Source organism: Pimephales promelas, chromosome 15 (genome assembly GCF_988280905.1).
Source record: "Pimephales promelas chromosome 15, fPimPro1.hap1.1, whole genome shotgun sequence".
Taxonomy (NCBI): Eukaryota; Metazoa; Chordata; class Actinopteri; order Cypriniformes; family Leuciscidae; genus Pimephales; species Pimephales promelas.
Window position 1 is genome coordinate 6700887 of NC_142783.1, and position 24266 is coordinate 6725152.

The 24266-nt window shown below is 38.7% G+C and overlaps 1 protein-coding gene across 5 annotated transcripts in view; it reads left to right on the forward strand.

The window, feature by feature from the left end:
* The window catches only part of ralgapa2 (Ral GTPase activating protein catalytic subunit alpha 2), a 244784-nt gene that overhangs the window by 150416 nt on the left and 70102 nt on the right, over positions 1-24266 (forward strand). For all 5 annotated transcript variants that reach the window (XM_039651126.2, XM_039651128.2, XM_039651129.2 and 2 more), the window contains 5 exons: positions 917-1100; positions 5692-6490; positions 10141-10212; positions 16017-16140; positions 16231-16386. In XM_039651126.2, coding sequence (XP_039507060.2) covers positions 917-1100; positions 5692-6490; positions 10141-10212; positions 16017-16140; positions 16231-16386 — 1335 coding nt within the window. The remainder of the gene's footprint in view (positions 1-916; positions 1101-5691; positions 6491-10140; positions 10213-16016; positions 16141-16230; positions 16387-24266) is intronic.

Genomic DNA, 24266 nt, shown 5'->3' on the forward strand with positions numbered 1-24266 from the left:
CGTGAAGTGTTTTTGAATGCAGCTTTTTGATGCGCTGAACGCGAGTTCGAATCCGCCTTGCCGAACTCTCTCTTCTCCCTTTTCCCAACACAGATATGTAAAGATGTAAAATGTAAAACCTAATTTTATATTTTATGTTATATTTTGCCAACGAACTAAAATTGAAACCATATGGCGTTGCGCCATTATAATAACTGACATTAGAATAGCATCCAGTTTGTTCTGCGTGATTACTTTGCTCTCGCGATCATCTGGCTAAATAAAAGCTCAAGGGTTTATTTCTTGCAAGTGAAGAAATTAGGACAAAAGTATTTTAATTTCCCTATATTATAGTGTAATGTAGGTTAAAATATACTTTTGAAATACTCATTTTCATTTACACATTTATAGGCTATAAATGGATTTTACAGTACGTCATAGGAATAATTATAAATCATTATTACATTATTATAATAATTGTTTGGCATCCTAAAACACCATTGATAATGTAATGCAAACTGAGACTCTCATAACTAAAAAAATTTTTGAGCCCTCTTTATTGTCCTGGTACAAATTAATGTTTTTTCTTTGTTCAACGAGCAGTTCATGGGTCTTAATTTCGATCTCTCAGAGAGCATGAGATTGATGCATTATAACCTTAAAATGTCCAAAATTTTCTTGCCCCCGAACCCCCCTAGAGGCACAGAGTCCACCCAACTACTTTTAGAAAGTACTATGGGAAAGAACGACCATTTATGAACTTTACTCCAGCATACTAGTACAACAAAGTTTGCTTTAAATCAGTAAAACTGTAAATGCTATTGGCTAATCGTGCCGGCGACGAGGGCCGGTGGTCTACGAAATTTCCCGGTAGATTTTTTGGTCCCACTCCGCCCCTGATCACTGCTATACTAAATTCACTGTTCTGCTGTCTTAGGTGCTGCACACTTGTGTATCAGGGTCTAACCTACACACTCAACAAAGTCACTACCTCCTCAGCCTTGCTGATCTGTCGACAGACTACGAACCCTTCCTTGCTCTTGGCAATGTCAAGAGCTTCGAACCACCCCCCATACACAATGTCATGGGGGACTTTGGAAATCTCCTCACCGTGGCTGAAGGTAAGGATTTCCTGTTGTGCTTCCAATTAATCGTATTGCTATTGTGTTTTGTTATCTACAACGTGTTTAGGGAAATCCTTTGAAAACTCTTCTGGGTCATTGCTCACCCCAAAACCAGAAGAAGAAAAAAATTAGCATTTTTTTCCCCCCCCTTTTCCTAAGTGCATTTGTCGATACTGAATTTATTACTAATGGTCAGTAAAAAATATTTTGTGAGATTTAACCATATTTTTTAATTTTATTATTTGTTACATAAAATTTAAAAATTTTTAAATTTTATTATTTGTTACATAAAATTTAAAAATTTTTGCTACATATCAACACAAATTAATTTTTAATGTCTGAAAAGTAAAGGCAAATTTATAAAATTTATGATGTCAACTTTTCCAGCATAAATTGTGAAACCTCTGCATCTCCCTTAAAAAAGGGATGTTTTTAAATTTGTCTTTTGAGTTTATACTGAGCTCTCGTGAATCATATTAGAGCAAATGTAGCACAATGTGAAATGAAATAGAATTTTAAAGAGGTATGCATTAGTTCCCTCATCCACTCAAAGCAAGCCCATTTATGCCAATTATTAAAGAAATCATTTTTTTTTCCCGACCTTGCTTTATCCATTAGGCAACATTTCTTGTGTGTTCTCTACCTTGGCATGTCATCAAATGTCATCTGTTTTTTGTTGGGGTGGGGTGTGGGGGGATCTTTCCTCTTCCAACAGGGATGCCTTTTATGACAGTACATTTATATCAACAGAGTAGAGGAAGAAAAAGACTGCTGGCTTTTGCAACACTAACATCTCCATCCATTGACATGCCTTTTATATCTCTGCACACGAAAAAACAAACAACCTCAGCCAAAGAGCAACTCATAAGCAATATCCCAGTACCTAGCTCATATTGATTAGTTCACTTCAAAGCTCTGTGCATCCCTAATGCAACTTGCTCGTCTTTGCAAAGAGCTTTTTCCACTTTGATGGGGATGATGGTATTGATAGCACTGTCACAATGTGAGCACTTCGTTTTTCCCCCTCCTCTCTCTCTCTCATCCTAATCTTAATATCCACTAATGACAACACTAGATTTCTCACTTTGAGAGGTGTTCAGCATTCAGAGGACTTTAATTCATAGTGCTTGCAGAGCCCTATTCACTTATCACGAAAGGTGTGATGCTCATTAGTGCAGCTCTTTGAGTCTGTTTTAGGAGACTGAAAAGATATTTTAAAGGTGTCTATGTGGACACCCGTATAGATGGTGCAAATGTGGGAAAACTGCCTCCATTGGTCATGACAGCTAAAAGCAGTATGCCAGCTAGCTTTTGAGAAAGATAAGTAAGGGAAAAAACAGTCAGCCAATCACTATTGCCAAATAAATTCTGACGGGGTGATCAGGACTCCAAAAAGTTAGTCATACATCAAATCAGAATCGGGTACTACAGAGATCTGTGATCATTTGTGGTGATGACTGTACATTATCAGGGCTGTGCTATGGAAAAGTCTGTGAGATGAATAAATAAAAAATGGTTAAAATGGCCAAATTACAGCAAACCTCAAAATTGCCAAATAATGGCCACCTAGCTGGCCTGGATGGTCAGTTCACCAACAGAATACCGCATCAGAATCACATATCCCAGAGAGCCATGTAATATAAGAGGGTGATGGGCAGTTTTCTAAATAACAGTGATGGGGATTACTTTTTTTTTTTTCATGCAAAGGGTTAGTTCACCCAAAAAATAAAAATTACTTTTATTAATTACCTACCCTCATGTTGTGACAAACCCTTATGACTTTCGTTTTTCTTGGAAACTCAAATGAAGATCCTTTTAATGAGACCTGAGATTTCTGTTCTTCCATTAAAGTCCACCAAAAACGTTGACTTTTCCAATAGGCATCATAAAAGCAATCTATACAAATCAAGCAGTTTAATCCAAGTCTTCTGAAAAAACACTCACTTTAAATGATGAACACATATATACAGTGGGGCCAAAAAGTATTTTGTCAGCCACTGATTGTGCAAGTTCTCCTACTTAGAATAATGAGAGAGGTCTGTAATTTTCATCATATGTACACGTTAACTATGAAAGACAAAATGAGAAGAAAAAAAATCCAGGAAATCACATGTAGGATTTTTAAAGAATTTATTTGTAAATTATGGTGAAAAATAAGTGTCTGGTCACCCACAAACCAGCAAGATTTCTGGCTCTCAAAGACTCATAATTACTTTTTTAAGAAGCTCTTCTGTCCTTCACGTGTTACCTCTATTATTGGCACCTGTTAGAACCCGTTATCTGTATAAAAGACACCTGTCCACCGCCTCAAACAGTCACACTCCAAACTCAACCATGGCCAAGACCAAAGAGCTGTCGAAGGACACCAGGAAGACAATTGTAGACCTGCACTACGCTGGGAAGAGGGAATCTACAATAGGCAAGCAGCTTTGGTGTGAAAAAAAATCAGCTGTGGGAGCAATTGTAAGAAAATAGAAGACATACAAGACCACTGATAATCTCCCTCGATCTGGGGCTCCACGCAAGATTTCATCCGGTGGGGTCAAAATGATCATGAGAACGGTGAGCAAAAATCCCTGAACTACACGGAGGGACCTGATGAATGACTTGCAGAGAGCTGGGACCAAAGTAACAAAGGCTACCATAAGTAACACACTACACCGAGAGGGACTCTAATCCTGCAGTGCCTGGCGTGTCCCCCTGCTTGAGCCAGTACATGTCCAGGCCCGTCTGAAGGTTGCCAGAGAGCATATGGATGATCCAAAAGAGGATTGGGAGAACATCATGTGGTCAGATGAAACCAAAATGGAACGTTTTGGTAGGAAATCAACTCGTCGTGTTTGGAGTAAGAAGAATGCAGAGTTGCGTCCCAAGAACACCATACCTACTGTGAAGCATGGGGGAGGAAACATCATACTTTGGGGCTGTTTTTCTGCAAAGGGGACAGGAAAACTGATCCGTGTTGAGGGAAGAATGAACTGGGCCATGTATTGTGAGATTTTCATCCAAAACCTCCTTTCATCAGTGAGAGCCTTGAAGATGAAACGTGGCTGGATCTTCCAGCATGACAATGATCCCAAACACACCGCCCGGGTGACGAAGGAGTGGCCTAGCCAGTCTCCAGACCTCAACCTCATAGAAAATTTGTGGAGGGAGTTGAAAGTCTGTGTTGCCCAGCAACAGTCCCCAAACATCACTGCTCTAGAGGAGATCTGCATGGAGGAATGGGCCAAAATACCAGCTACAGTGTGTGCAAACCTGGTGAAGACTTACCGGAAACATTTGACCTCTGTCATTGCCAACAAAGGTTAGGTTACAAAGTATTGAGTTGAACTTTTGTTATTGGCCAAATACTTATTTTCCACCATAAGTTACAAATAAATTCTTTAAAAATCATACAATGTGATTTCCAGTTTTTTTTTTTTTTTTTTGTCTCTCATAGTTGAAGTGTACCTATGATGAAAATTACAGACCTCTCTCATCATTCTAAGTAGGAGAACTTGCACAATCAGTGGCTGACTAAATACTTGTTGGCCCCACTGTAGATCATATGGATGCATCAAATATGATCAACAGAGGCACAAGAACCGATGAAGTCTGGTCTCGAATATCAAGCAATTAGGCTTGAGCTTCATTTTATAGCAAATTAGCAAATCAATGATTAAATGTGAATAAAAGCTTCAATTAAATCTATTCTTCATATAAAGCAGTCTTGTCTCTTTAGAAGACTTGAATTTTTGCCTGAATGTTGGTAAATGGTAAATGGACTGCATTTATATAGCGCTTTCATAGACCTAATGGCCACCAAAGCGCTTTACATATTGCCTCACATTCACCCTTTCACACACATTCATACACCGACGACGGTATCAGCCATGCAAGGCACCATCCAGCTCGTCGGGAGCAGCTGGGGTTAGGTGTCTTGCTCATGGACACCTTGACACTTGGTCAGGTGGAACCGGGGATTGAACCACCAACCTTCCCTGTTTGTAGACAACCTACATGAACCACCATTCCACTGCCACTGCCGCCCTTGATTTATAATGTTATGTTTACGATACCTTTATGGACTTTTTGAGGCATCAACATTTTTGTTACATGCCTTTAATCATAAGACAGATATCCCTCAATTTTCGTGAAATCATCTTCATTGAAGTGATCCTCTTCGAAACCTCAATGAAGATGATGTATTTGCAATGACATGAGGGTAATTATACACATATATCTTATTATTCATTTAAATATAGGGATTTTGGGATTGGCTTTTTGATGATCAACAATGCCAACACTGATGTTGTTCATTACATCCACAAAGAGACTATATTAATATTATACTTAATGTATTATATGTGGCAACTTTTTTCCTGGCAAAAATGGGTTCTGAGGAGAATTAGCCTTTTGACTAACTCGGGTTCATAAACATTTATTTGAATATTTATTCATTTTCAGTGAGCCTTTTTAAATAAATAATATAAATTGAAAACACGTGAACTAACCCTTAGAGTATACCTGTAATTCATATTTTTTTCTATGACTTTTTCTATTTTCTATTTCATATTTACTAAACTTAAGTTGTTTGACATCCCAGAAAAGAAAAGGAGAAGCATGGAGCTGATTCCTCTGACTGCTCGGATGGTAATGTCACACCTGGTCAATCATTTGGGACACCATCCTCTCAGCGGCGGCCCTGCTCTTTTAAACAGCCTGGTCAGTGAGAACCACGACAACCCCTACATAGAGTCTTCCGAACTCTCCTCTGAAGTCTTCAAAAGCCCCAATCTACAGCTCTTCGTCTTCAATGACAGCACACTAGTCTCGTACCTTCAGATCCCCTCTGATAATTCCAGCACTGGAAGTGCCAACCCAAGGGATCATTCCTCTGAGGTCCGCGTCATTGTCCGGGACATCTCGGGAAAGTACTCGTGGGACGGCGGCGTTCTCTTCTGCACTTTGGATGGATCTGGCTTGAGCTCCAGTGGCAGTAGAGATCAGTCATCTCAAGACGCCGGTCTCTCTGAAAAGCAGAGCTCCGTCCGCTCCAGTAAATGCTCCTCTGAGTTGGAAGTGGAGGATGGCGTGGATGTGTTGGACCAGCTACTGGAAGATCTCGGCCACAGCAGCCCCGAGTGCCTCCCGCAGCCCCAGCTGAGGCTCACACAGCCCCCCGCTCCACCCATGGGCATGAACCCTGAGATGGAAGGCCTCATCATGGATGCCATCCACAGACAGACGAAGCAAGAGGATGAGGAGCTGATGTGGAGGCAGAGTGAAGACCCCAGCATCAGAGCAGAGACACAGAGAGAGCCCACACACCAGGAGCCAAAATCCCCCTTTTACCTCTGCAGACTTCTCCTCAACGACCTCGGCATGAACTCATGGGATCGCAGGTACAACATTTCAGAGAAGTTTTTTAAATAAATCGTACATCTCGAAATAAATTCAGTCATTTATTCACCCACTTGTAAAGCTGCTCTTTCCCACATTGATTGATTGATAAGACGTTGATTCTTAAGGCCTAATATACTCGAGTGAAGTTCTTTTTCTTTCTTCGCTTATGGGTCAGAAATGGTTCCCATTTGACCTTTAAAGGGTTAGTTCACCCAAAAATGAAAATTAAGTCATTAATTACTCACCCCCATGCTGTACCAACCCCGTAAGACCTTCGTTCATCTTCGGAACACAAATAAAGATATTTTTGATTGAATCTGAGAGCTAGATCAGTCCTACATAGACTGCCTAAGGGACTGGCTCTTGACGGCCCATAAAGTCATTAAAGAAAAGGTTTAAATATTTCATGTGCCTACAGCGGCTCAATTATAAGTTTATCAAGCGACGAGACTACTTTTTGTGCGAAAAAAACATAAATAACGACTTTATTCCACTATTCCATTACTTCCTTATGGGCGCATGCTCGAGAACTGAGACGAGGACGTTCTCATTCGTCTACTTCTTGTTACCGGCTGCTCACCGCTTAGGAGTTTTACCGCCCCCTACCGTATAAGATGATGTGCTGATATAGCTGGAAGCGCAAAACTTTCTGTTTACAAGCAGAGGAAGATGTGCGCTGTACATACGCTTTTCTATTTGCGTATTTTCCGCACTATAAGGTGCACTTAAAAGCCTTTAATCTTCTCAAAAAACGACAGTGTTCCTTATAATCCGGAGCGCCTTATATATGGATCATCATTTTATACGGTAGATGGCGGTAAAACTCCTAAGCGGTGAGCAGCCGGTAACAAGAAGTAGACGAATGAGAACGTCCTCGTCTCAGTTCTCGCGCATGCGCCCATAAGGAAGTAATGGAATAGTGGAATAAAGTCGTTATTTATGTTTTCGTCTCGTCGCTTGATAAACTTATAATTGAGCCGCTGTAGGCACATGGAATATTTAAACCTTTTCTTTAATGACTTTATGGGCCGTCAAGAGCCAGTCCCTTAGGCATTCTATGTAGGACTGATCTAGCTCTCAGATTCAATCAAAAATATCTTTATTTGTGTTCCGAAGATGAACGAAGGTCTTACGGGGTTGGAACAGCATGGGGGTGAGTAATTAATGACTTAATTTTCATTTTTGGGTGAACTAACCCTTTAAGTCTTACATTTACTTTTATCAAATTCAAGGCCATAAAGAGTTTTACATGTCTTAAATGGTATAAGAATTATTTTAATTTTAATTTCAAGAGCTCTTAAAATTGGAAACAGAAAAACAGGAATCAGTGTGTGACTTACCCCTCGTTTCACAGACTAGGCTTAAGCCTATACCTAGCCCACAAGTCATGTTTTAGCTGTTTTGACTGAACGCAACTTTGCACTGGCATATTTTTTAGTATGCGTCTTTAAATATGTCAGTGTCATTTTTGTCTGAGGCACTTTTATGAAATATCTGTGAAACCAGGCGTTAATGTGTTGATTTAAACCTTAAAAGACGATGATTTAATGAAATACATGTGAAAGCTGCATGTTTCAAAGTAAAAATGATTGCTTATGATCTATTGTTAATTAATTACGAAAATGTTTATTTTATGGTGTTTAGATGGAGGCTACGTCTCCATTTCCTTCCAACCTAAATTACCCAGAAACAGTAGTTGGCGATTACGTCATTCAGAGCCCTAGTCGATGATGTAGTGATACTGAGGTGGAGTCCCGGGATCAAATCCCCACCCACAATCGCAAGCACAGCTGTCAATCATAACGTTACACCCCTTTTTTATAGCATCAAATAAGTAACTAAACTCAAACTTATTGGAATTTTTTTAAGTATAAAATGGATTTTTGTAGTTTGGCTCGCGTACCATTCGATTACATGGAGAGGGCGGGGTTTATAACCTATACTGCAGCCAGCCACCAGGGGGTGATCGAAGTGCTTTGGCTTCACTTTTCAGGACTTGTGCGGCATAATTGGTCTTTATTCATACCTGAAAACTTGTTGCCTTTCACAATTCTGACATTGAAATAGGGTTTTCACGTGATTTGTGCAATTCAGAGGAGTTTTTTTTTTTTTTTTTTTTCTTTTTTTTTTTTTTGTCAGTGGCTGTTTTCGTACTAATGTAAGTCTGAAGGGAACTGACTGCCTTTAACAGTTTCCTTCACTTTTTTTCTCGTATATCCTTATAATGCCTAAGGTAGCCTTTATGAGTGCAGCTTTCTATACAGAGGTTTCAGGCTACCGCTTTATTTCTGCCATTCCGTAAGCGCTACATACTGACTTTTCAATCAGCTCGTCTGCTTTTTTTGGTTTAGACCAATGCAAAAAAAATGCCCTATTTTTAAAGCGGCATACACACTGTGTTGTAAATATTAATCGGTGGAACGAACAGAATCTAATGTGCATTTTAAAAGATCTTACTGACCTTTTAACAGTAGTTTGTTTAAGTTACAAAAACACAGACAGAACAGACGCTATGGTCTATCTTTCCTTTGATTGATCATATACTTAATATACTATTCGAACAATGGTTAAAAATCTACTTTTATGGTGCCATGTTATTTTTGAAGGTAAAAGAGCTGCTTAGATATTCCTCTATACTAGGGGTGTAACGGTACATGTATTCGTATTGAACCGTTTCGGTTTGAGGCTTCCGGTTCGGTACGCATACAAACCGAACGATTGCTTGGACCATTTTTCCTGCCGGCAAAATTCGTGCTGACGCGGCCAACGCAACATCAAATGGCAAGCGTAATGAAAGCAGAACGAAACTGCGCTCCTCGTTATGTGCTTCACGGATCGTTCATCAGTTCGGACCAGCAACATCTGTGCAGCGCGAGCCGATCTCGATCAAGCAACACTCTTACCACACCGCGCTGTCATGGAAACCAGGAGAAACATTGTGCCGTGAATGAACTAGTACTTTACGTCCACAGACCAGCAACATTCACCATGTAATATAGGAACACTAACTGGAACCAGTTTGGCTGGAATGGTGAAATGCTTTCAAGTACTTCACACATCTTTTTCCAGCACTTCAAAATTCAAATATTATATAAATAAATATATATTTAAATGTTATTTTTAATGTGATGACCAAAACATTATTTGTTCATCCTTCAAAGATGACCCCTATTTATAAAGCTGAAAGTTTCAAGATCTAGGAAAACTCACTTATTTAAAAATATATATTTTCTTTAAACAAATAGGACATTTCTCTGGCATTTCTTTCTTTTTGCTGTATCGAAAACGTACCGAACCGTGACTTTAAAACCGAGGTACGTACCGAACCGTGATTTTTGCGTACCGTTACACCCCTACTCTATACGTTTTTATATGGATGTGAAATTATGAGTGTGAGTAGATGACTAAAGACTTAACATTTTTGAGTATCTTTTTTGCATCTCAAAATATATGAGCATGTCACAAAATAATTACTTGACGTCTAAATATTTTAAATGCATGCAGTACTTCTAGTTGGCCTGTGCATTGGTTGCAGTGGGATAGGAGGAAACATTTTACCATTAACAATATTTTTTTTTTGATTAGCTTCTGTCTCACCATTTATCTTTTGAGAAGTTGTATGATGTTCCATTTTATTTTCTCTTTATAGAAAGAACTTTCATCTTCTAAAGAAGAACTCCAAGCTCTTGAGAGAGCTGAAGAATTTGGACTCAAGGCAGTGGTAAGAGTTTCTGCTTCTGCTTCAGAATGTCTGGAAACAGGATGACAACATCTGACGTTCATGCCTTAAAGGGTTAGTTCACCCAAAAATGAAAATTCTTTGAGTAATTGCTCTCCCTCATGTTGTTCCAACCCTGTAAGACTTTCGCTCATCTTCCGAACACAAATTAAGATATTTTTGATTAAATCTGAATCACTCCTCCATAGGCCTCTGAGGGATTGAAACTGAAAGTATTCTCAGTTTCAAAAAGCATTCTCGTCGCTTAATAAACTTTGATTGAGCCACTGTAGTCACTCGGACTATTTTAACTGTCTTTAATAACTTTTGGGCCGGCCAGTTTCATTCCCTTAGAAGCCTATGGAGGAGTGATCCAGCTCTCAGATTTAATCAAAAATATCTTCATTTGTGTTCCGAAGATGAACGAAAGTCGTACGCGGTTGAACAACATGAGGGAAGTAATTACTCACAGACATTTCATTTTTGGGAGAACTAACCCTTTTAACTCTTTGCCCGACAGCATAAGCCAGCCACTGCCAGAATCTTGAACATTTTCACAACATTTTCAACATTTCCACAGAATATTTTGTTGCGTGAATATCAGATTTTCTTAATCTTTATTCTTTATTCTTAATGTATTCTTTTAACAATTGAATAGGGATAAGTTTCATTTAAAAATAAATAAATAAATAAACATTTTTCGATTTTATTTTAAAGATTGCATTCAGATTTGATTCAGAACGATGATCAAAACATAAATGGAGTTGATCCATAAATGGAGTAAGTACATATAAGTTTAACAATATAAGTTTCATATTGTTTAAATATAAATATTAAATATAAATATTGTTTATATATTCTGAATTAAATTGTGTAATTTACTTTCATTCTAATTTAAAATCACATAATAAGCCTATAGATACATTCATCACCCAAAACTGTTCATAAATAATTTATGAATAGTATTTATAATGTGCGTCTATCGCTTGTTTCTGCTTTTTCTCCGTCTGTGTTTTGATCAGTAGATGCTTAATAGCGCCCCCTACTGCAGTGGTTCCCAACTTTTTTTTTGTCTGAGACCCCCCCCCCCCCCTTTTTTTTCCCCAAGAAAATATTTCTATTATATATTATATTATATTATAATATATTAACTTTTAAAAATATGACGCGACCCCCCACAGAGCTCGCTGAGGCCCCCTTATGGGCCGCGACCCCCCTGTTGGGAACCGATGCCGTACCGTATAACAGTGAAAACACAGAAAGAATAGAAATTCCATCAATGGCGGGGAAAGAGTTCAATTTTTATACATAATTACACACCTAGTAAATTAGTGACATGAAAACTGAATTATATCTTCTTTCTGACTCATCTGCACTTAACGCAAAAAATCAGCAGCAAACAACAGCATGCATTTGGAGAGCTCTATCATGCAGCCTAATGCCAGTCTACAGAGAGTGGCTAAATCCTTTAAAAGCACTATTAAGGAGACATGTCTTAAGAACACTCTCAGATACTCCGCTACTCACAGCCTAATCCTGCCCACGTCTGGCTGATCACAGATCCACACTTCTCAGCCAACAGCGATCAATAGGCACTCAGAGTGGCTAATTACAGAGGCTTATTAAAGAATACCCCCAGGATCGGGCCAGCGTTCCCCTCTGCAGGCATAGCCGGCCCACTCATGGCAACCGCTGACTGAGCATGCCAAACATCACACTGCAAGGGCATGAGGCTTCATTAGCAACACTGCTCAAAGAGACACACACCGCTCACACATACACACCACATACCAGTATTGTGTTTATTTGCCGATAGCTGTAAGTTATAGCCTGACTTCGTCATACTCATATTCTAAGTGAGTCTGAAACTGCTCCATAGGGCTTTGATTATGAGGCGTCTTAATCGAACCAGGGAAAAAACAACTCTGCACTCAATTGGATAGACCTACAACCAATCAGAGCAACGCAGCAAGTCAGCTACATAGTTGCATAGCATAGTTGTCAACAGAAATCAACTGCACACACGCTGGCAGAAGTAAAATAATGAGTGTTGCTTCTTTTACTCGGTCCTCCATGAGTGCGACCAAAGGAGAAACCACAACGACCACATCCAATCTTCTTAGTGACCATCGGAGCCAGCTGATAAAATAAACTTTTGCCGAATCCCATTGGAAAGGACCAATACATCTTTCCGATCGACAAATGCCTTGATTGCAGTTCTCAGTTCGTCTTTTAAAATGAATACACTGTTGATTTCTTTTACAACAGACGCAATAGCGGAATCTATACATCTCAGTTCTCAGTCATCTTTGACGGAAACCAGATCAACCCAAGCGCTCTTTCGTGACGTGATGATTACGTAACTGCAGTTCATCTGTCCATCATCGTATAAAGCCCGCCCTGGCAATTTGATTGGCCCGACCTTTTCTGAACTGATCATAATTACTCCTCAATGGATCAAGTCCAGACCGAACTTCCTGACCAAAAAATGTTGTGGGCGGGGTTCGGTCTGGCATCCAGGCTAGTAAAGCTACAATATACAATTTTTTTTTTTTTTTTTTTTTTTTTTCACAAATGGTTTTTCTTTTGTTAATAATTATTAAAAATAGTATGAATTTAATGAGCATAACAAAGGTTGTTTAATGTATAGGTTACTGAATATTCAATTTTTTGATAGAAACTCAATCAATCAATGAAATTTCTTTATTTAGTCATGATGTTATTATAGACACAACAATAATCTCCACAACAACAAAATAATAACATTCATTACTGAATAGGAGCATAAAGAAGACATAGTCTTATAAATTAATGCCCCTTTTTTCAATAATCTAAACTTATACAGAACAGATGGCTCGCCAATTTTTCTTTTTTCCTTCCTTTTTATATATATATATATATATATATATTACTTCAGTATTACTTCACATCTCAGCAATTAACAATTACCAATTTAGAAGAAACAAGAGAGAAAAAAACAAACAAACAAACAAAAAAAAAATATATAATAAAAAAAATAAAAAAAATAAAAAAATAAAAATAAAACATTGTTTTTTATGCTTCACTTCCTTCGTATTTTTCAAGTACAGATTTTTTTGTACATTTTATTGAATTGAACAATCGTGTTACATGATTTTTGACCTCTATCCAAAGAGTTCCATAAACTAATCCCCGTTACAAGAAACCCCTTTTGTTTTTTTGAGGTACGTGAATATGGTACACTAAAATTGCCTTTTCTTCTGTTGTTATTGTCTGTGATTAACATGAATTTATTTTTAATATGTGTTGGTACTAAATTGTTTTTCACTCTCCGCATAATTTGTAGTATTTTTAAACTGACCAACTCTTTAAATTTCAAAGTCTGCAGTTTTATAAACACTTTTTTTGTGTGGTCTCGTGAACCTTTGTTAGTCATAATTCTTATGGCTTTCTTCTGGAGTACAAACAACTTATCTGTATAACTGTTGCATGCATTACCCCACACTTCAGTACAATATGTTAAGTATGGAACAACTAAGGTTAAGTATAGAAGCTGTAATGAAGCTTCATCTAGTATATGTTTAACGTTATATAGAATACCAATATTGTTACTAATTTTACCTAGGCTTCCAGCTGAGTTTACTGTCTAGGACAACCCCCAAAAATTTGATTTCTGGAACACATTCGATTCGAAACTAAGACACAACTGTTCTTTAGGGAGAGCATTATTAAAAGCTGTTATTTAGCTGTTGCACATTTTGCACTCGGACTTCATACCGCACAACGTCTACCCTTTACCCAAAAATGGAACATTTGATAAAATTGTGACACACAGGATTTAGACATACTTCACCCAGTAATGAAAAATCTGTCATTAATTACTCGCCCTCATGTCGTTCCAAGCCCGTAAGACTTTCATTCATCTTCAGAACACAAGTGAAGATCTTTAATGAAATCTGAGAGATTTCTGTCTCTCCATTGACAGCTACGCAACTACCACTGTGACGCTTTAAAACATTCATAAAGAGATTGTAAAACTAATATAGGGTGGTTTAGTCAAAATTTTCTGAACAGAATCGATCGCTTTATATGATAAAAATATTGAATTTAAGCTTTTATTTACATATAAACATTGATCAGCAAACATGGACAGAAGCTCAACTGAACCTGCTTGACACGTGAGAACAAACCTCTTCCTGAAACTCAAACGTGATGCGAAACACGAGAATTGGTTCTCACACGTCAAGCAAACATGCTTGAGCTTCAGTTTGCCACAACTGATGTGTGAGTTGATGAATATGTGAATACAAAAACCCCTGAATTCAATCTGTTCATCATATAAAGCGATCGATTCTGTGCAGAAAATATGGAGAAACCGCTCAATTCACATGGATTAGTTTTACGATCTCTTTATGAACTTTTTGAAGCGTCACAGTGGTAGTTACGTAGCTGTCAATGGAGGGACAGAAAGCTCGCAGATTTCATCAAAAAGATCTTCATTTGTGTTCCGAAGATGAACGAAAGTCTTACGGGTTTGGAACGTCATGAGGGCGAGAAAATTATGAAAGATTTTTCATTTTTTTTTTGGTGAACTATCACTTTTTACTCCTGGAAGACAAATATATTCTCCTTTTATTTATCATTGTATTTTTAACAGATTTTAGGGTTGACTTATATTCATCAAGCCCTACCATTCCACAAATCTAAACTTTATACCCCATATTGATAACTTTGATTAAAATTTTATAAATCTCATTGCGCAAGTATTCAGACCCTTTGCTACAACACTTGAACTGTTGCTCAGGTGCATCCCATTTCTCTGGATCGCCTTTGATTAAAGGGTTAGTTCACCCAAAAATGAAAATTAAGTCATTAATTACTCACCCCCATGCTGTACCAACCCCGTAAGACCTTCGTTCATCTTCGGAACACAAATAAAGATATTTTTGATTGAATCTGAGAGCTGGATCACTTTTCCATAGACAGCCTGAGGGACTGCCTCTTGACGGCCCAGAAAGTCATTAAAAGAAAAGGTTTAAATATTCCATGTGCCTACAGCGGCTCAATTATAAGTTTATCAAGCGACGAGACTACTTTTTGTGCGAAAAAAAACGTAAATAACGACTTTATTCGACTTTCCATTACTTCCTTATGGGCGCATGCGCGAGAACTGAGACGAGACCGTTCTTCTTCGACTACTTTTTGTTACCGGCTGCTCACCGCTTAGGAGTTTTACCGCCCCCTACCGTATAAGATGACGTACTGATATAGCCGGAGGCGCAAAACGTTCTGTTTACAAGCAGTACGTCATCTTATACGGTAGGGGGCGGTAAAACTCCTAAGCGGTGAGCAACCGGTAACAAAAAGTAGTCGAAGAAGAACGGTCTCGTCTCAGTTCTCGCGCATGCGCCCATAAGGAAGTAATGGAAAGTCGAATAAAGTCGTTATTTACGTTTTTTTTTCGCACAAAAAGTAGTCTCGTCGCTTGATAAAGTTATAGTTGAGCCACTGTAGGCACATGGAATATTTAAACCTTTTCTTTTAATGACTTTCTGGGCCGTCAAGAGGCAGTCCCTCAGGCTGTCTATGGAAAAGTGATCCAGCCCTCAGATTCAATCAAAAATATCTTTATTTGTGTTCCGAAGATGAACGAAGGTCTTACGGGGTTGGTACAGCATGGGGGTGAGTAATTAATGACTTAATTTTCATTTTTGGGTGAACTAACCCTTTAAATACACTGAACACATTGAATATGGTGACACCTCAAATGTAATGATGTTACGACTTTTTGCATGATGTCTGTTTGTCTCGTGTTTTTCTGTTTCCAGTCGAGAGACGCACAAGATTGCTGTGTTCTACATTGGAGAAGGCCAAGAGGACAAATGCTCCATTCTGTCCAACACCGAAGGCAGTCAGGCGTACGAGGACTTCGTCTCCGGGCTGGGATGGGAGGTGAAATAATACATAAAATCCACTTAATGCGTCTGTAGTGAGCAGGGATCAAGTCCTGTGACTACATCAGAAAGCTTCTCTCTCTTTCAGGTGAATCTGGCCACTCACTGTGGGTTTATGGGGGGTTTGCAGAGGAATGGCAGCACCGGAAACACAGCGCCATACTACGCTACTTCCAACGTGGAGGTCATCTTCCACGTGTCGACCCGCATGCCTTCCGACTCAGATGACTCCATCACCAAAAAGGTAGTTCCTCATTTCCTGCTTGACAAGACCCATACACTTGTAAAATGAATATAGATGTGATAAACTGGTAGAAATGTGTCATTTATCAGTATCATAAATTGTATCACTGTTTGGTCAGGAGTTCAGGCATTCCAGTCACATTCTGAGAGGAAATGAGAAAGAAAAAAGTGCATGATCTTTGGTTTCGAAACGACCTTCCGTTAAACTGCGCCTCCTTAGTTACTGTTGCTATCACTATCAAGCTTTTCTATTGCCGTTTGTTCTACCGCTGTGAGAGAGAAGCAATCAAATCGAGTGCAAAACTTGAGTGCATTTGTAATCTAGTAATCATATCTAGTCACCAAAATAGTCTCAAGTAAGCCATGGAAGTCAAAGTGGACAAAGAAATGTACTGTACGGTGAATATTTAGAATGAAAGCATCCGCCATAGTCAATTGAAAATGCATGGCAGGTCAAATATCAATTCGACAGGGTCCCTACGCAGTGTTCACTGCTCTCTACTCCCCACGGTGCATCAGTTGAAGTGGACTTCACTGACGATAATCACTCATTTGGAAAGCCCTGCAACGTCATCAAAGAAAGACGACAACAGGGTCGTGCAGATTATGATATAACTGAATTAAATTGTGTAATTTACTTTCATTCTAATTTAAAATCACATAATAAGCCTATAGATACATTCATCACCCAAAACTGTTCATAAATCATTTATGAATAGTATTTATGAATACTCAATGCATACTGTACGTAAACTCAGAGCCATTGTTAGTTCCGACTGGTGCACAATGACAGTAGGTTGATTTTCACTATCCACTTCCTGTGAAGTGATGTATCGATGTTCCCTTATTCCCTAACCTTTTTCAGCGCCCTTCGAACTGAACATGTTCGTTCCCTTCGGACTAGAATCTCACTTAAAGGGTTAGTTCACCCAAAAATGAAAATTAAGTCATTAATTACTCACCCCCATGCTGTTCCAACCCCGTAAGACCTTCGTTCATCTTCGGAACACAAATAAAGATATTTTTGATTGAATCTGAGAGCTGGATCAGTCCTACATAGACTGCCTAAGGGACTGGCTCTTGACGGCCCATAAAGTCATTAAAGAAAATGTTTAAATATTCCATGTGCCTACAGCGGCTCAATTATAAGTTTATCAAGCGACGAGACTACTTTTTGTGCGAAAAAAACATAAATAACGACTTTATTCGACTATTACATTACTTCCTTATGGGCGCATGCGCGAGAACTGAGACGAGGACGTTCTCCTTCGTCTACTTCTTGTTACCGGCTGCTCACCGCTTAGGAGTATTACCGCCAGAGGTGGGGACAAGTCACACATGGTCAAGTCCAAGCAAGTCTCAAGTCTTAACCATCAAGTCTCGAGTCAAGTCTCAAGTCGCAGTTCAGATAAATCAAGCAAGTCAAGTCAAGGGTTCACCCTAAGCAAGTCAAGTCAAGTCCTGATAAGTTTCAAGTAAAGTCAAGTCACACTACTAAAATAAATAGAGGTAAATTTTTTCGATACATATTTATTTTTGCACAGAAAAGATGAACTTTTATACATATATTATGTATCTTACATTTGCTATATTAATCATATGCATATCTGTGCTACATTAATATCTGAAAATAAAATAAAATTGTGTTGTTTACACAAAACGTTCAGAGTCTAAGATGTATCGATTCTAAGATGTATAATCCAATCTGTCTAATTCAATTTAATTGAAACGGTCTAAAATGTATGAAATCTAAAATGTAATATCTTATATCTTATATAAATGTAAAATATAAAATGTATGAAATGTATGAGAATATAAAATGCTATTTTTTTTTAATTCAGTAGTTTTTCTTATCATAGCCAACAAATGTCTTCGGAAACTCCTTTTCCTCGATTTACTGAAACCTATATGTAAAACGCATTTGCAGCTGCACAGCCGTGTATATATCTATGCTGCATATACAGACATCCAAACCTACAAGAATTCATTTCAGGGAGGTATATCTCAATGAATGTAATGTTGGGGGGGGGGGGGGGGGGGGGGGGGGGGTTAATATATGTTATATTAACATATTTAAAATATGTTTAAAATAAATATAAAATAAAAATGGTAATATGTTATATTAACATATATTATATTTAATAAATATTACATATTAAATAATATTATGTATATTATATATTAAATTTACATAAATATTAACAAATGATTGTTTTAATTATGGAATTCTCCATAATTAACTCCTAAACTTCAGTAGAGAACAATTCTTTGTAAGGAAGGAGGGGTTTCTTTATTGTACATTTATTTGCATGTAGTATGTAGCATATGGTTTGCGTTGCTTTAAATTGGTCAGTACAGCGCTGACTATTGAGTGTCGCTAGGAAACACGTCCGCGCTGCGCTGACGAATCGGCTGCGCGGCTCGGATCATTGAACCGTGCAGATGACATGTCTGCGCGGCACGAGCTCTGTAAAGCCCCGCTGTCTCGTCCCACTTTTGGTTTGTTTGGCTTCCCATATCTCTGCCGTGCACACGCCTCACGCTATGTATGTTATACGCGCAGTATCTCGCTCTAGATTCCGGGAGATTTTAACTCATTTGCGGGCATCAGGGAGACGCTATCAATATGCGTGAGACTCCCGGAACTTCCGTTTGGCGCGGTTTGAATTGAGCAGCGTAAAGGCACAGATGCCGATATATTGATGCTGACGTCATAATATATATTTTAATTAACTGTATTGCTGTTTGTTTATTATATGTTCAAGTCATTGTCGAGTCTTCCACTTCAAGTCAAGTCAAGTCTCAAGTAACTTGTTCTCAAGTCAAAGTCAAGTCAAGTCATTTTTGTACTTTAATCAAGCAAGTCACAAGTCCTGAAAATTGTGACTCGAGTCAGACTCGAGTCAAGTCATGTGACTCGAGTCCCCCACCTCTGATTACCGCCCCCTACTGTATAAAATGATGATCCATATATCCTTATATATGGATATATATACAATATATCTCTCCGGATTATAAGGAACACTGTCGTTTTTTGAGAAGATTAAAGGCTTTTAAGTGCACCTTATAGTGCGGAAAATACGGTAATTGAAAAGCGTATGTACAGCGCACATCTTCCTCTGCTTGTAAACAGAAAGTTTTACGCTTCCAGCTATATCAGCACATCATCTTATACGGTAGGGGGCGGTAAAACTCCTAAGCGGTGAGCAGCCGGTAACAAGAAGTAGACGAATGAGAACGTCCTCGTCTCAGTTATCGCGCATGCGCCCATAAGGAAGTAATGGAATAGTGGAATAAAGTCGTTATTTATGTTTTCGTCTCGTCGCTTGATAAACTTATAATTGAGCCGCTGTAGGCACATGGAATATTTAAACATTTTCTTTAATGACTTTATGGGCCGTCAAGAGCCAGTCCCTTAGGCAGTCTATGTAGGACTGATCTAGCTCTCAGATTCAATCAAAAATATCTTTATTTGTGTTCCGAAGATGAACGAAGGTCTTACGGGGTTGGAACAGCATGGGGGTGAGTAATTAATGACTTAATTTTCATTTTTAGGTGAACTAACCCTTTAAGATGGGAAATACCCTGTGAAGTCCACTTCGCAGTCCATTTACGGTCGAATGGAGTGCACTTTATGTATGTGTGTGTATGTGCTTTGGATGTTGTTTTAAATTAAAAGCAACACAAAACAAAGATGAAATATGCCAACTCACTAAAACACACAATACATATATATGTATTTTATTATTGTAATTGTAAGTATTGTATATATTATTGTACTGTAAGTGTAAGTATTGTAAGTATCGATTGATTGATTGGTTAGTCACTTGTGTTTTCATCGTTTTTCCCTATTTCTCTTCTCACCGCTGTCTTGAAATGCAAATATCCTACATATATATATATATATATATATATATATATATATATATATAGTGACAAATGTTTGATTTCCCCTAAAAAACACGTATTGCCATTTCATTCTGTTTGAAATGTTGATTTAATGACGGGTGCGATGCATGTAAAGCGTGGCTTCTGGAGCGTGCCGCTGACCACCGCTCTCTGTCAGACCTCTGCGAGCTGCGAGAGCCCGTCGTGAGCGAGGGAGCCGAGCATGTGCAGGTTTAGTAGCCCTGGACTCTTGTGCGCGCTGTGACCGGGGCCCCGATCAGCACATTAACTCGCGCCGCAAGGGCCAAAGGCCTGCCGGATACCAGCAGGGCCCTGCTATCGAATTCCCCCTGTGTCTGCGGGACGGCGATCGACATGCGTTAGCAGGTTAACTCAGGCAAAATGAGCCGGTGGGATCCTGCTTAGTTCTGAGCGCTCAATCCGATCATGCGCAGGCCTGCAGAGAGAAAAATTCATCAGGCTCCCGGACATCGAAGCCTCACACCTTCAGAGCTCATATTAGCCCATCTCAGCCACACTCCGTTCCTCTGTTAAGCCAGTGGGAGGGAGCGTGTGTGCCGCGAGCCATGCTCGATTCATTTTGGACACCAGGCCCCGTAATTGCTGCGCTCCCGCTCTGGCACGTGTGTGAGGAGGGGTGAAAGGGCTGTTTTATCAGCCACAGGCAGACAGGAAGTAACTCCTCTGATTTGCAAATCCAACTTTCAGAGGTAGTGAGAGAAAGGAGGGGTGAAAGGACGACAGAGAGGAGAAAAGAGAAGTGCTGGGGGCAGATCGAGCAGAGCAGCTGGCCAGGCTAGTAATGCAGTTACTGGGAGGGTGTTTCCATGCGAGGCCTGGTGTCAGGAGGCACCTCACACACACACACACACACACACACTCTTCTTTGTTTCAGCGTTTAAGCTTTAGGGCATATCTTGCTCTGCTCAGCGTCTGTGTGTTTACATTCTACATGTACACTGTAAAAATGTTTTTTTTATTATTATTATTGGAGTACGTTTTACAAGTAAATACTATTTCAGTCTTTCTACTTCAAAATTTTATGTTCAATTCAATGTTTCTTGCTGATTCTACACATTTTTGAGACTCGCTAGTAATTTCTGAGGGAATTGTTATCAGTGTAAATGTTATACTCTATGCAACATATGGCTGTTAATATCTGCATATTTTCATGTTTGCTATGTAAATGCCACTATTACTGTTGCTCATACTTAAATTCCTCCTGTAGTCAATAATTTATCCCTTAAAACGAATCTGATCACCAAAATTACAAATTTAAATGTTTTTTTTTTTTTTTTTTCACTTAAAAAAAATCTTCTTGCCTTTAAAGGACAACTCCGGCGCAAAATGAAGCTTTGGTCTAATTACACATTGTTACCTAGTCAACCGTTATCTGAGATTTGTTTTCATGATTGCCGAATGGAAATAGTTTTATCTCTAAAAACAGTTTAGCCTATAACGCTAGTATAATGCTAGTATTTAGGGCATAGAGTAATGACAAATAAAAATCGCTTGTTATTACCACTAACAAGGCTCAAAATAGCCCCACACCAACACGACAGCATAACAAGGGTCCCTACATTCAAACCGAAGCATTGAGAACGTTGTTAGCGTCCATACAGTTTAATAAGAAGATATTTTATACATACAGTCAACTTCGCGAATACAGGAAGAAGCCATCTTTGAAAAAAAGTCTCTACCAGTCGATCTACGAGCGCCGATCCAAGTGCGCTGAACTGTGCAGAATCTCATAGGGTCCGTTGTTTCCAGTAGAAACACAAACAAACCGTTTTCTTCTCTTCAATATATACACGTAGCCTACTGTTCACGCTCACCTTATCACCTTATTCACATCTCACCAGCGCACTTGGATCGGCGTTCGTAGATCGACTCGTAGAAACTATTTTTCCAAGATGGCTTCTTCCTGTATTCGCGAAGTTGACTGTATGTATAAAATATCTTCTTATTAAACTGTATGGACACTGACAAAGTTCTCAATGCTTCGGTTTGAATGTAGGGACCCTTATTATGCTACCATGTTAGTGCGGGGCTATTTTGAGCCTTGTTAGTGGTAATAACAAGCGATTTTTATTTGTCATTACTCTATGCCCCATATACTAGCATTATACTAGCGTTATAGGCTAAACTGTTTTTAGAGATAAAACTATTTACATTCGGCAATCATGAAAACAAATCTCAGATAACGGTTGACTAGGTAACAATGTGTAATTAGACTAAAGGTTCATTTTGCGCCGGAGTTGTCCTTTAAATATCTTGAATGTAACTCTACACCCTTGCATCATTTAGTTTATGTGCTTCTATGAAAATGTAAATGAGCCCCGCTTCCACTCACTCACACAGCTCAGAGGTTCAAGGTAGTTTGTGATGTCAGAAACACCAGCGATTACGTGTTTTCACTGCAGTTTTAAGGACAAAAAATACTCAGTGATGCTTGTCGACTTATGAATTTACACATGGTTTGTCTTAAAGCACATTAAAAACACAAAATACACATATAAACAACATTAAAAGCTTGATTTTCAATTTTGCTGTTTGCTATTTTTGCTATTTTGATTTGGCAGTAAACTGTATCTGGCATTTTAACAAACTCTTGAGGCTTCTTTCTGGGCCTAAACTAAGAACATTATTTAATACAATTAATATATAGACTTTACTAGTATCGGCACAATAATATGTTTTACCTTTTTTTCGGACACATTATCGTATCAGCAAAATCCAAAATTATTCGACCTATAATTCATATGTATTTAAATATTGGTACACAAAACCAATTTCAGTATATTTTAAATAAAACTTGTCTTGGTTACCCTTTTTTAAAATGTTTACCCTGATTTGAATATATGCCCCAGCCTGTTTAATTAAGAAAAATAATGTTACTGTAGATACACAATGTATTCTGTATTCATTTTATTTGTAAAACATCTTTGAATTTTAAAAATATGCAGAGACCCTGATTAAACTTTGGTCCTAAAGTAGTCCTGTCCAACACGGACATGATAGCGCAAGTCATGTGGTTTAATAAAAACTGTGCTATCACTGTGATTTCCATCTGGTGAGCGATAAAATTGGGTGAAAAAAATCCCAAAGCCTTTGATTGGTGGAATGACCCGAGTTCAGCCCATCAAAGGCTCTCAGGGAGTCCTTTGGCTTGGGCTGGGAAGAAACCACCAACCGTCCAGATACCCTAGCAACCGCATAGAACAGTGCATAGCAACAGCATGGCAACCACCCTCAGCTCCTTCAGCAGCACCTTCTACTTCACCCTATTCTAAAGTTTGAGCTTCTTAGAAGTCTGCAGTCTTTAACATCTGATCCCTTTCATTGAGAATGGCATCTGGTGTATGTGTGCAATGTGTGTTGCATTTCCTCTCTTCCCCCAACCTGTTTACATGCCGCCAATTCTTCTGCTGACTCTCCAAATGGATCGGTATGTGCCGACCCAATCATCTTGTTGTGGATTTGTTTAATTTTAGCCCATTAGCATAATTAAGGGCTTATGGGGAAATGTGGTAATTGCATTTTTGGTGAAGAGGACATGTTTTGGTAATGGCTCATTAGGCTTGGGTGCATCGGCAGATGTTTAACGACTCATTGACAAGAGCTAGCTTAAGCACACACTGTTGCAGCGAAATACTTCCAAGACTCCCTTTTCTTGATTACAGAGGTCACTTTAATTTCTCACTATTTGCTAATTGTCCACTTATTTTTTGTTAATTATTTGGAATAAAGGCTTTATGGTCTGGCTGCCCTGATTTTGTTTTGTTTAGTGACAGTGAATGCTGGGAACAGTGAGTGATGATGTGAATGAAAAATCAGTTTTAATTCTTAATTTGGTTGATAACAATACTGCCAGTGTTGGGAAACGTTACTTTCTACATGAACTAGTTCAAAGTTCAAATCACATATTTTAAAATGAAAAAAGTTCATACTTCACAATTTTGAACTTCACGG